General features: G+C 34.6%; 1 protein-coding gene across 1 annotated transcript in view; it reads right to left on the bottom strand.

Annotated features, from left to right (window-relative positions):
- HCN1 (hyperpolarization activated cyclic nucleotide gated potassium channel 1) overlaps positions 1-12,578 on the bottom strand; it is a gene marked incomplete at its 5' end in the record, with an annotated part of 390,251 nt that overhangs the window by 338,972 nt on the left and 38,701 nt on the right. The window contains one exon of the mRNA XM_080804646.1: positions 1,890-2,313. Coding sequence (XP_080660772.1) covers positions 1,890-2,313 — 424 coding nt within the window. The remainder of the gene's footprint in view (positions 1-1,889; positions 2,314-12,578) is intronic.

The following is a 12,578-nucleotide window of genomic DNA, read 5'->3' as shown; positions in this document are numbered from 1 at the left end:
GATAGGATACCATCTGTTCATCCTGCTGCCATTCTCTAGGGTAATTGGGTTAAAACTACAAGACATTGAAAAATAGTCACATTGCCCACTATATTTTTAATTGCCTGGCTATTTATATCAATAACTTTTCTTTTTACAGACTATTTAAAAAAAATTGTGACCATGTTTTAAGAGGTTAATGTTCAACTCTTACATTGCATAGACACAATCTTTGTTAAGAAAAGCTTCCTATAATTTCGAAATATGGTGGAATATATAGAATATTAAGAGAGTATTAAGAGCGGTGGAGTGTATGTTATAGTGAGAAGCTATACAGTTCTGTCATTAGGAGAATTTGGTCTGAAGTCAGATCGCCAAGGTTAGAATCCCAGCTCCAGTTTTTACTAACTCTGTAAATCTGGGCAAGCTACCAGAATTATTAGGAAAATGAATGAATCATGTAAGGAATAGAATATATTATTTGACACATAATAAGCCCTCAATAAATATTAACTATTATTATCAATAATCACCTTGGCTTGATATTAATCTCAAACCAGTATAATAAAGTTTAAGAACCAAACATTTATTACGTTTTAGGTGGAATGTGCTCTATAGAGACATATTACAAAATGAATCCAATCTCTCAAATGTGCTTCATTCGATTTTGAATATAATCCATATCCATATTTTAAGAATGATCCATTTTTATGCCTTTCAGCAGTAACTTACGCAGTGTTTTATTATTGCATGTCATTTCCTGAAATCCTGTGAACTAAAATGTCACTGACAAGCACACACAAAACACTGCTAGAGTCTCACAGAAAGCAGAGCTAATGTTCACAGAAGTTCCATTTTAGGACTTGTTTAAACCTAAATTCTAAAACATAATTCTTCCTAAAAATGTTAAAAAGCATTTCTGCAGTGGGTAAAGCAATAATTAATCTACTGCCAGTATATTGTTTTCATTAGTCCAGGTCTGACACTGTAAGCCTCTTTGATCCTCATTTTTATGCAACAATAAAACTCAAGTTATAATTAACTTAAAAAAGTAGACTTAGAAGGAAAATAAAGTCAAAAAGGTTATGAAGCAGTCTCTGGAATTAGGGACATAAACTCCTTTGCTCAGTGATGGTACATTAACTCAGATCTTTCGAAACTCCAGTTGGCTGAGCCCTTTCAGGCCCTACCAACACTGTAAGAACAACAGATGCCCTCTTCAGCAAAATATTGGCCAGATTCATTATATTTATTCATTGCACTATTTGTGTTTTCTACATAATAATTTCCCTCCTGAGTATGCTATTTTTCAGTGTTTTGAAATGAATTAATAGGGAGAAATTACAAGAAATAATTATAGGCAAAGGATAACAGTGGGCAAAATTATTATGCTAAAATCGGTCTTTACATATACAACTAGAAATACTTTTTAAAAGTCTGTTTTCTTCAAATGCAAATTCTCTGAAATTTTAATATTAGAGGAAACATAAACCAGATTATCTCATAGAACTAGTGATACAAACCAGATTAGCAATCAGAGCCTACACATCTTTGTCAAAGATGGCAATTGATATATTCATATTAAATCAAAAGAAACTTCCCATGGTAGAAGAGGGATTGCATTGATTAGGATAAATATTTGTTGATTAAAGTGGATTTGTTTTTAAAAAGAAACTTAATAGGCATAAAAAAATTATTTTATGATGACTATTTTTTCAGTTGATTCAAATCCAGTATGACCGTATCTCTGAAGATACAAATATATCACTTATGCACCAAAAGGAATAAATAGAATTTTTCTTCTTGAATTTCATAAAACTCATTAAACATAGCACAGGTGTTCATCTTAAAAGGTATAGTTAGCAATCTCATGCTATAGTGGCTTTAAAAAAGTAAAAGATATGTCTTACCTCTTCCCACTGATGTATGTATCTAATTAATCTTGAAAGTCGTAATAAACGCAAGAGACTGAGAATTTTTGTAAACCTCACAATGCGAAGTGCCCTGGCTGTCTTGTAAACTTCTGAATCCATTCCTTTTTCTACAATGAGGAAGATATAATCCACTGGGATTGATGAGATGAAGTCAACCACAAACCAGCTTTTTAAATAATTCATCTTGATCACTTTAGGGTCCAGGATGATTTCAGAACTGTCTTCATTGACAGTACCAGTCCTAAAATTCATTATCAGGTCCAAAAGGAAAACTGTATCTGAAGCCACATTGAAAATAATCCATGGTGTTGTTGTTTGTTCTGTAAAGAATGTGATTCCAACTGGTATGATGACCAGGTTTCCAACCATCATTATAAGCATTATTAAATCCCAGTAAAACCTACAACAAATAAAAAAAATCAGATTTTAAGACACAGACAATAACCATTCTTTCCCCATCATAAAAAAAAAAATTACTGACTTATGGTTAAATAAATGTGTAAAATAACAAAATGTTTGTTTTATAATGAAGGTAACTCCTTCAATGGTTATAAATTTAAATCTAAATAAAATTAATATATTTCTAAAGCAAATCATTGTGTTTACAGAATTCTAAAAATATTTGATATAAAGTGTTACTGAAATAAGTTCAAGAACACACATCCCCCATTTATCCAGTAAAAAAAAGCAAAGACAACCTCCTCCATGTTAACATGTAATATAGACTGAAATAAAGGAGACGTAACAGACCAGCAGATTTACACCAAAAAAAAAAATTTTTTTTGTGAAGATTCTTTAGAGATGCTTTGAAGTACTTTATATGTCAATTACCCATCAATCATCGATTAAAATAAAGAGTAAAATACTAAAAATATTGGTACGCTAAAAATATTGGTACTATAAATTATCTCTGAGTTGAGATTAGGTCAATCATAAATTTGCAGGCTAGCCCATGGCTTCATAGCACTCCAAATATTTATGCTTTCTTCTTTTTTAGTTTGAAGTGAGAAAACTAATTTTGTTCTGAGGCTAAAAATAACTGAACAGACCACTCTAAATTTTAAACTAGAATCTATCCAAAAATTTTTATCACTGTTTCATTGAACAGCTACTTTAAATATATTCCCACTGTTTTCCCAAATAATTCTTTTTTTTTTAAGATTTTATTTATTTTTTGATAGAGAGACAGCAAGAAAGGGAACACAAGCAGGGGGAGTGGGAGAGGGAGAAGCAGGCTTCCTGCTCAGCAGGGAGCCCAATGCTAGGCTCCATCCAATGACCTGAGCTGAAAGTAGACACTTAATGGACTGAGGCACCCAATGCCCCAATGATGTAAATTTCTATGACAGAAATTTCTGTTAACCAAGATCTCTTTATTTAACATTACTTCCTCTACTTAGACCAATTGGGGTACAATTTGCATAATCCTTTCAAAATTACTATCATCCCTGGTTATGAATGACTTGGGATAAACTAGTTGTGTAAGAAAGAACTATAATAGGTCTTCTCTCTCCTTGTCTCTGCCCCCCCCAGGATTATGTAAAAAGCAAATGTTTCTCATTTTGAAGATTTCACCAGTCTTTGTGTCAAAACGTACCTACACAGTTATGCACACATATACAAATACCCATGCCAATCATAATCATGCACTGTCAATTTCAATGACATATTTTCTCTTTTATTCCCCTCCTCTTTTAATGGAAATACACAATGTGCCATTTAATACACCAAGGACAGAGGAGGGATGTAGAGGAGATACAATATTGTAATAGCTATTTCACAGAAAGTGACATCATTAAACTATAAAAATGGAACCATGTGTGCCCTGAGGATTTCCACTTTTCTGGACACTCTTGTTATCAGTCTCTTCTGTGAGCTCATCTCTCTGCCCTCCACTTGAAGGATGCCGTTCCCCTGGGTGTTACACACAGTCCTTTTTACTTCTATTCTACACATGCTCTTTGAGCAGTATCATACATATATTTATGACTAATTCACAACCGATGACTCCAAAAGCTTCACCTCTGGTCCATTCCTGCCTTCTAAGCCTCCTAATCTTCTAATCAGCAGCCTATTGAATCTAGCCCCAAGCTAATCTCACACTCACGTCACAGCAGGCATATGCTCAAACTCATCTCCCTTCTTGTATAGATTTCTCACATATTCCCTATGCCAGGGAATGGAACAACTCTATACTTTATTTGCAAGCCAGAAACCCTGGAGCAATCCTAGAAAACTCCTGGCCTTAAATCTACTCAATCTCACATTCGGATCAGTCACCAAGACTGTTTGGTTCTAACACCTACGTGTGAGTTGTATTCATCCATTTGCCCTTTACAATTCCCACTGCAACTATCTTCAACTAGAAATTCTTACCAGCTGTTTAATTTGGAGACAAGTTATTTAAATTCTCTAATCCTAAATTTTTTCGTCTGTAAAATGAAGATTATTATGGAACCAAATGTGTAGAGTTTTACAGATTAAATGAAATAATATATGCAAATCATATATCCTAGCATATAACAAATCGTGGCACACAATGCTGGTGGCCTACTTAGTATTCATTTACCTTCCCATACCAAAAGAAAAACAATTCTGCAGTGACAGCCAGAAACCCATTGAAAAAATACTCAGTTTTACAGATACCCTTCCATTTCTCTCATTAAGACAGAAGATTTTTTTAATGAAAAAAAATATCCTATCCCTCTTACTCAAAAGAAATGAAGAGGATAAAGTGGCATTTATTCATTATAGGAGCAATAATTTTTATCACACCATAGCTTTTTATTAGTGGTACTTAATATGGTCTGAAGCCATCAGAAATCTCATTATCAATATAAAGCTCCATTAAATCTTATAATTTCCTTTTAAAGTATCGCTGACTCTCTTTTACAGACATAAACACAGATCTTGTTATAGACTTTGCATAATATAACACTTTCTTCAGTTAACATGGATTCATTCCTTATCTAGCCAAGGAAAATACAGTTGTCACCCACTCTCAAAGTATGATATAACTTCTGTTTTTTAAGCAAAGAATATGTTCCTGAAAATTGACCTCATGAGACTCTCTTGCCTACCTGCCCACAAGTTTCTTTTCTTGACTCTTTGCTCTGAAAATGTCTCTTGAACACTGAAGCTCACTCTTTCTTAATTTTTAATATCTAAGTCTTACACATGTTAATATGGAATAGTCTTTCCTATTCATTCCTATTTCTATTCCCAGGTATCTAGTTTGGGGAGAACTAGTTCTTGCTTAGGATAGCTCAAGTCTCCTGTCTATGGAATCTGACCAATTTTTACCCATCAGTCCCAGAGTGTTATGTTACCTAACACATAACTTGCCAGGTCAACAAACGTCTATGACTCTCTTAATTAAGTAAAAATAACTCAGCCTGATTTTCAAGGCACTTTATAATATAGCCTTCTCCTCCCTTCTCAGCCTCTTCTTAACCACTGTATGTAAGAACATCGTATCTTAAGCAAGAGAGAACTTACTCTTACCTTGCCGTCATGCTCACCTAGGTAATTGTATAGGAAATGTAGTTTCTTCCAGTCTATTATTCATTTTCCTATTAGTACTCTACCTACCCTTCGAGCCTTGTTCTAATACTGAGTTTCTTAGTTTGTTTGTTTTTTTTTTAGCCACCCCCAGAGCAATATATACTTTCAGCATGCTTCTTATTTTAGTTTTCCTTTTGTTACTAATTATCTATTTTTGATTCCTCCATCATTCCTGGATTTAAATTCTTCTTATAAAATTTTTATTAAGCTTTTAATTTCAATTCCAGTATAGTTAACATACAATGTTATATTAGTTTCAGGTGTACAATACAGTGATTCAGTAATTCTATACAGTACTCATGGATATAAGTTTTTTGAAGTTCAAAACTGTACTTTTATATTATGTTTAGCTTCTACAGTAATGTAGACAATATCTAGAATGACAAATGTTAAGAAGATGTATTAATTAAATTTTTAATGGAAACATACACTTCAGTGGGTATATTTAAAGAAATCCTGTTTAATAAGACGATGAGTCATTAATGCAGTACATAATTTCTTAACTTATCCTTTATATAACTCTGGATTTTTCTAATTGAGGGTTTTTATAACATAGAAGACAATGTAACAAATTAAAAAGGAAACAGAGATTAGGAATATGTTCTGAGGTTAAAGAGCTAGAAAATGAAGCAGTTTTGGATTTGACACTTGGTTTCACATATTATAAAATCCATCTTCTTCTATTCATCCTGCTTTAGAGAGACAATATTTGTATAGGACCTTGGTTGGACTTTAAAGGCAGACTGGTGTTCAAATCTCAGTGCCACTAGCTGTATGGGCTTGGTCAAGGTATTTAACTGCCATGAACTTCAATTTTCTTCTACTATTCTGAGTTTCTCTGCCGGAAAACTTCAGGCAATTACGTATGCAAAGAATAGTGTACAGAACCTGTTATACAGAAAGTTTCTCTGAAAAACCAGGAAAGCAAGGACGCCTGGGTGGCTCAGTCAGTTAAGCTGCTGCCTTTGGTTCAGGTCATGATCCCAGGGTCCTGGGATCGAGTCCTGCATGGGGCTCTTTGCTCAGCAGGGACCTGCTTCTCACTCTGCCTGCTTGTGTGCGCTCGCTCTCTCGCTCTCTCTCACAAATAAATAAATAAATAAAATCTTAACAACAACCAAAACAAAACAAAACAAAAAAACAAACCAAGAAAGCAGACAGGGCACTCACTAAGAAGCAAGTCTTGACAATTACAGTAATTATCTAAGCATTTTTGCCTTAGACTGAAAGTGGATGAAATAGACAAAATAAAATAGCCTTTCAATTATAATTAATGTATCACTAATAACTATACTTTAACTACTAATAAAATAATTACTTTTCTTGACAAATTTTTTTTAATGTTAAGAATCCATTTCTCCCCATGAGTTTTTAGAAGAGAAAAAATAGCATTGTAAAGATTGGTCCATGATATTAAACTCTGAGGAACTGAAAATTCAATCTTGCTTCTTTCTTTCTTTCTACCCACTTGTGGTAAACAAGACAGCCCCCACTGACCTAACAAGAATTCCCATGATCCTTCAGGTTTCCTACCTCCCTATAATAGCTGCACTAGTTGAAATAATCTGATGCCAAATATTTCTAACTTAGAGCCTTAAATTTAAAAACTACCATGTTTCGCTACTGGAGGTGCTTGCTATTAAATCTGTCTGTCTAAATATTGAATGAAAGATTCTCTTCTTCCCCTTTACAATGAAATATTTTTGTTAAGTGGAATGGAAGAAAGAACTTCTGGTTAAATCCTTGAAATGATGCCAGATTTACACATGGCCACTATTTTACCTACAGTTGAAGTCAAATTATGCAACAAACCTGTCTGTCCTAGTATTCACTTAAGACTTGCTGCTAAAAATTGTATTTTTAGATATGAACCATAAGTTGGGCATGTTTGTAAACAAAATTGCTCATCAATCTATATAAATAAATAAACAAATATCCAGTGGATTTACTTTTTATTAAACACACAGTCCTTGCAATTAGTTTTCAAATTTTACGTAAGCTGATTTAATTTTCAAAAGTCCAAGAGCTTGACTATTAGATACACATCTTTTCTTTTAATTGAGTATAGCTGACACAGAACATTACATTAGTTTTAGGCATACAACACAGTGATTTGACAAGTCTATCTGTTCTGCTACGTTCACCACAAGCACAGCTACCAAGTGGCATCATACAATGCTAGCACAATACCACTGACTACACTCCCTCAGCTGTAGCTTTTATCCCTGTGACTCACTCATCCCATAACTAGAAGCCTGTAACTCCCACTGCCCTTCATCTGTTCTTGGGCATGTATTTGTTGAAAAATGAAGTGTCTTCTCATAAATGCTACGTCCTCTTTATAGTACCTCAGTGTCAATTCACTGCATCAAATCTCAAGCAGCCAATACTGAAGCCTGTAACTCCCACTGCCCTTCATCCGTTCTTGGGCATGTATTTGTTGAAAAATGAAGTGTCTTCTCGTAAATGCTACATCCTCTTCATAGTACCTCAGTGTCAATTCACTGCATCAAATCTCAAGCAGCCAATAACTGAACTCCGCTCAGAGGGCTTCTCAGACATCCTTCGTGACTTACAAACCTCACTATCTATAGACTACTCAGCTTGGGGCTGATGTTTTATAGGACTTATGGATGCCTTTTCTAAGCTCTGCAAAGACGTTTTCTTGATCAGGTCTGTTACCTGTCCTAATGTCTTAATGTCCTGCAAGGCCATATTTATTGTCTATGGGCAGTGTGGAGTGAAGGTATCAGAAAACACAGACAATTCAAATATAGGCAATTTGAAGTGAAAATACACTAGTTTTCTTACTACAGTAAAACCTTGCTAAGATCCTAACTGTAGGAACTTTAGCCTAAGTTATAGACAAAACTAAGTTAAACCATATTTGAAGACATTTAGAGGTTTTTAAGTAAACATAGCAATTTACCCAATGAAAACATGAGAAGGGTAGAAGTTATATTACATTTTAACTAATCTTATTGATTAAAATGAGCTAATGGGATGCAAATTTAACTCCTACAAAGGTATTAAGATCTATACCACTCCAGGCAAAAGCAACCATGTTTTTCTGCCTCCCTGTTCTTCTGCAATTGTACTTCATTGTGTGTTCATCTTCTCAGGGCCAACATCAATGGTCTTATATTGGTCCATTTACTCTTGTTTACAGCATTTTACAACTTTGACTATTCACTCCCCCTACTTGAAATTCTCTTAAGCCTTTGGTTTCTATGATTCTCCATTTTCATAGTGCCTCACTCATATTTATATATTAACAGAAATGTATTTTCCTCCACCTTTACCTGACTCCTCTTCTTCCTCCATTACAGGAGACATTTCTACGTGATCATCTCACTCAGCTTCTCAGCCCTCCATTACTCTCTCCGCCAGTCACATCAACACCCAAATGCTAATATATGAACATAATATGTCAATATAACTAAAATGTTAATGTAAGTCATTCTCAAATCTATCACTAGCCTTAATCTCTGTGACAGAGTTATGCATTTCTAACTATACTCACTCGTTAGTCCCAATAGAAGAGTCATCTCAACAGGGTTAAATCCAAACCAATTAACCTTATGGCCCAAAAATAATTCTCCTGATATTTTTATTTCTATTTATTATAACACAGCATAGCATAGCAGCTGCTGCTGCTGCTGCTTCTGCTGTTGCTGCTTCTTCCTCTTCTTCTTTTCATTGTTTCTTTCTTTCAGCCAACCACTAGGCGTAAAACTTAAAAATTATCCCTGACTATTCCATCAGCCCAGTTCTGACATTTGATCATTTGCCCAGCCTTACATTCCTTCTAATACAATACCTTTCATATTCAGCTTTTCATTTTGTTCCATTGCCAACATTCTTTATGAAGTTTTTATTATATCATTATTCTGCTTACTAATTTTCCTGTTTCTACCTGCCTTAGTAAATTACTTTCTATTTATATCCAGACTTCCCTATTGCTTACAAAATGAGATGTAATCATTCAACATCCTCTAGTGTGTCCCAATTCTATATCTTGAAGCTTATCTTTTTTTGTACATACATAGTCCTCAGCTAATTTTAAAAATACTGTTTTCCAGACTCTTTGTGTTTTCTACTGCCAAAAAAATGCCTGGGATTTCCTTCTCCCAAAACCCAAAATCAACTTCTATATTTCCTTCTGTGACTGCAATGGCCAACTTAAATGCCAGTATCCTCTTTTATTCGGTCCAGAGCCCAGCTGGGGTTCATCTCCCTGCCTCTAACTCTTATCTTAATTTCTCCATGCAAGATGTTCAGCATTTGAGAGCACCTCCTATCGAACAGTATTTTACCAAAATATGGTGTCAATAATAATTTGATATACCATTTAATAAGTGTCTGAAAATACTGCTCTTGCACTTATTTCTAGCAAAAGTATATGCCAATCTTCTCTATACTTAAATTGCCTAGCAAACAGTATATACTTCTGATTTCCCAGTGATCAAATCCAAATTAATCACATTTATGTTGAGAAATTATTACACATTATAAGATTTTTAAAATTAAATGACCATTTGTTCCTTTAGATGGTTTAGAAATTAAATTGGTATAAGCCTTTTGTATTTATCTGTGAGTGGTAGAATTATGATGCATATTTATTTTATTTTTTAATTTTTTTAATTTTTTATGATGCACATTTTTTAACTATTCTAATTTTCTTGTTTTAGACAACAGGAAGAAAGACGTCATTCAGGGTATTTTCATTATGTCATTCAAATTTACTTCACAGAAGGCCAGAACTTTCATTCTATTGAATCAAAACAGCTGTTTACTCCTAATTGTCACACATGAAATATCATTTCTGTAAATCCATACAGCTTTAATTAAAAGGCAAAGAATGTGAAAGAACTCCCTGAAGATTAAGTAGTTCTACGCTGCAGTTTTCTATCTTTATGGTGACATACAGATTTTCCATAAAACAAAAATTCTTAATTTTAAAAGGTGAGTATACAATCTGTAAGACAGCTCCTACTGCTTCACTTTAAAAAGTCCAATCTAATACTATTCTTTCACTTCCTAGTATTTTTGTTTGATTTACCATAAAGCGATTTTTTAAAATTTTTATTCTCCACTATGACCCTTAGCACTTCATTCCTTTAAGGAAAGTAAGAATATTGTCCATGGTCATGTTAACCAAAATGTGTTCTAGCGCCATTCATTCTAGTGCTGAATTCATTAAATTGACATCCATTTTTTAAACCACTTTATTTTTATTTTATTTTTATTTTATTTTAACTGTTTTATTTTAACTATTTCCAAAGACAGACTAAAAGAAACTCCATATTAGCATCTTACCAATAGATAATCCTATGACACAGACATTGACACAGACACTTTTATTTTGAAGCTCAATTAAATGAGATCATAAGAGACTCTTATGCACAGAGAACAAACAGGAATGATGGAGGGAGGGGAGCAGGGGATGGGCTAAATGGGTGGTGATGGGTTTTAAGGAGGGCAGGTGCTGTGATGAGTATGGGGTATTATTATACGTAAGAGATGAATCACTGAATTCTACTCCTGAAACCAACACTGCACTCTACGTTAACTAATTACAATTGAAGTAAAAATTTGTAGAGAAAAAAGAATAAATACAATAAATACAAAGTAATTGCAAAAAAAAAAAAAAAAAGACTATCAGCTTATAAGGGCTTTCCATTTGCTGATATACTTTCATCCCTCCACTGTGCAATTTTAAAAAGAAGGAGGTGAGTGAGTGAATTGTTCCCTGTCTAAATACATACCTAACTTAAGGTTAAACAAGCTGGAGGTTTTAGTTTCAGAATAATTCTTCCCTCGTTACTACCACAATCTTCCCACCACACTGCTTGTGTTTTCTAATTGTCCAGTTTATCTTTCTTGTCACTAATAAATAGGTCACTTCCTTATGTTTCTTGTTACTCTGTAAATCCCAACAAACCCTTATCCTCTTTGTTCACCCCTAAGCTGCCAAAGCCCCACAGATCTTTTGCATTATTGCTTCAGCTTGAGAGTATGATGGAAGGTTCAAAATCAGTATCAAAGCACATTACTGCGTGCCCAAGTTTGCAAAATGTTTACATTTTATTGAAGTTTTTGAGTGTGTTCAAGATCCTGATTTCTTCATATAATAATTTACTTCACTGAGTATTAAAAAGGAAAGCAGCATCACAGCAATAAAGTATAGGCAACATTTACAATAGGTATTTTGTAAACATTGTCTCATTTGATACTTTTAACAATCAAAGGCTTGGCAGCATTATCTAAATTTAAGAGGAAACTGAAACCCATCCAAATAAGGGACGTTCTAAATTTTGCAGGGAAGAAATGAGTGCAACTGCTTTTGAACCCACGACCAATTTTCATGCTTATATTCCTTCCGACATATTCAATCCTAAAATAAACGTATCAAGGATTTAAGAGCAATATTAAAATAAAACTTTCCCACACTTAGTAGCACAGTAGGGCAGCATAGCCACACTTGGCACCCGCCCTTATCAGTTGCCTATCTGAAATGAAAACAAAATTATTTTCACAAGGAAAGTTCCAAGCTCGTAAGGGGAGTAGACTACAGGGCTACAGGTATGGCTCAGTGGCTGGTCTTTGGTTTCTTTGCCTTTCAACCTAGACGCCATTGGGAGTTTACCTACATTCCCAGAGAATAAACATGATAGTTCATCTACCTCTATTCCCCCCCCATAGCCAAATATTTCCTCCAGGCAGCGGGAGAGGACCCTGATGAGGACATGTTCCCGAAGGCCCCAGTGGGGCCAGGGCAAGCTGGGATGCAGAGGAGCTGCCTGGGACCACAGGTGAGGCCAAGCACGGCCACCTAAGAAAGTGGTCTGAGGCCAAGATGAGCACCAGATGGAATGCCCCAAATTGGGGCTCACAAGTCTGCCTTGAACTTCCACTGGATCTCCAGATGCAGCCCTGGATTTCCTTTCAAAAAGGGGCCATTTCTCCAACCTTCCAGTGTGGTAAATGACTGATTTTCCGTACAATAGATAGATAGATAGATAGATAGATAGATAGATAAAGGAGCTACGAAATTGCCTATTTCAAAGGTGATTTCTGAATTCTTTCTGCCTTGGCCTG

The sequence above is a fragment of the Martes martes genome (assembly GCF_963455335.1).
Source record: "Martes martes genome assembly, chromosome: 5".
Taxonomy (NCBI): domain Eukaryota; kingdom Metazoa; phylum Chordata; class Mammalia; order Carnivora; family Mustelidae; genus Martes; species Martes martes.
This window is presented reverse-complemented; position numbering and strand designations above follow the sequence as displayed.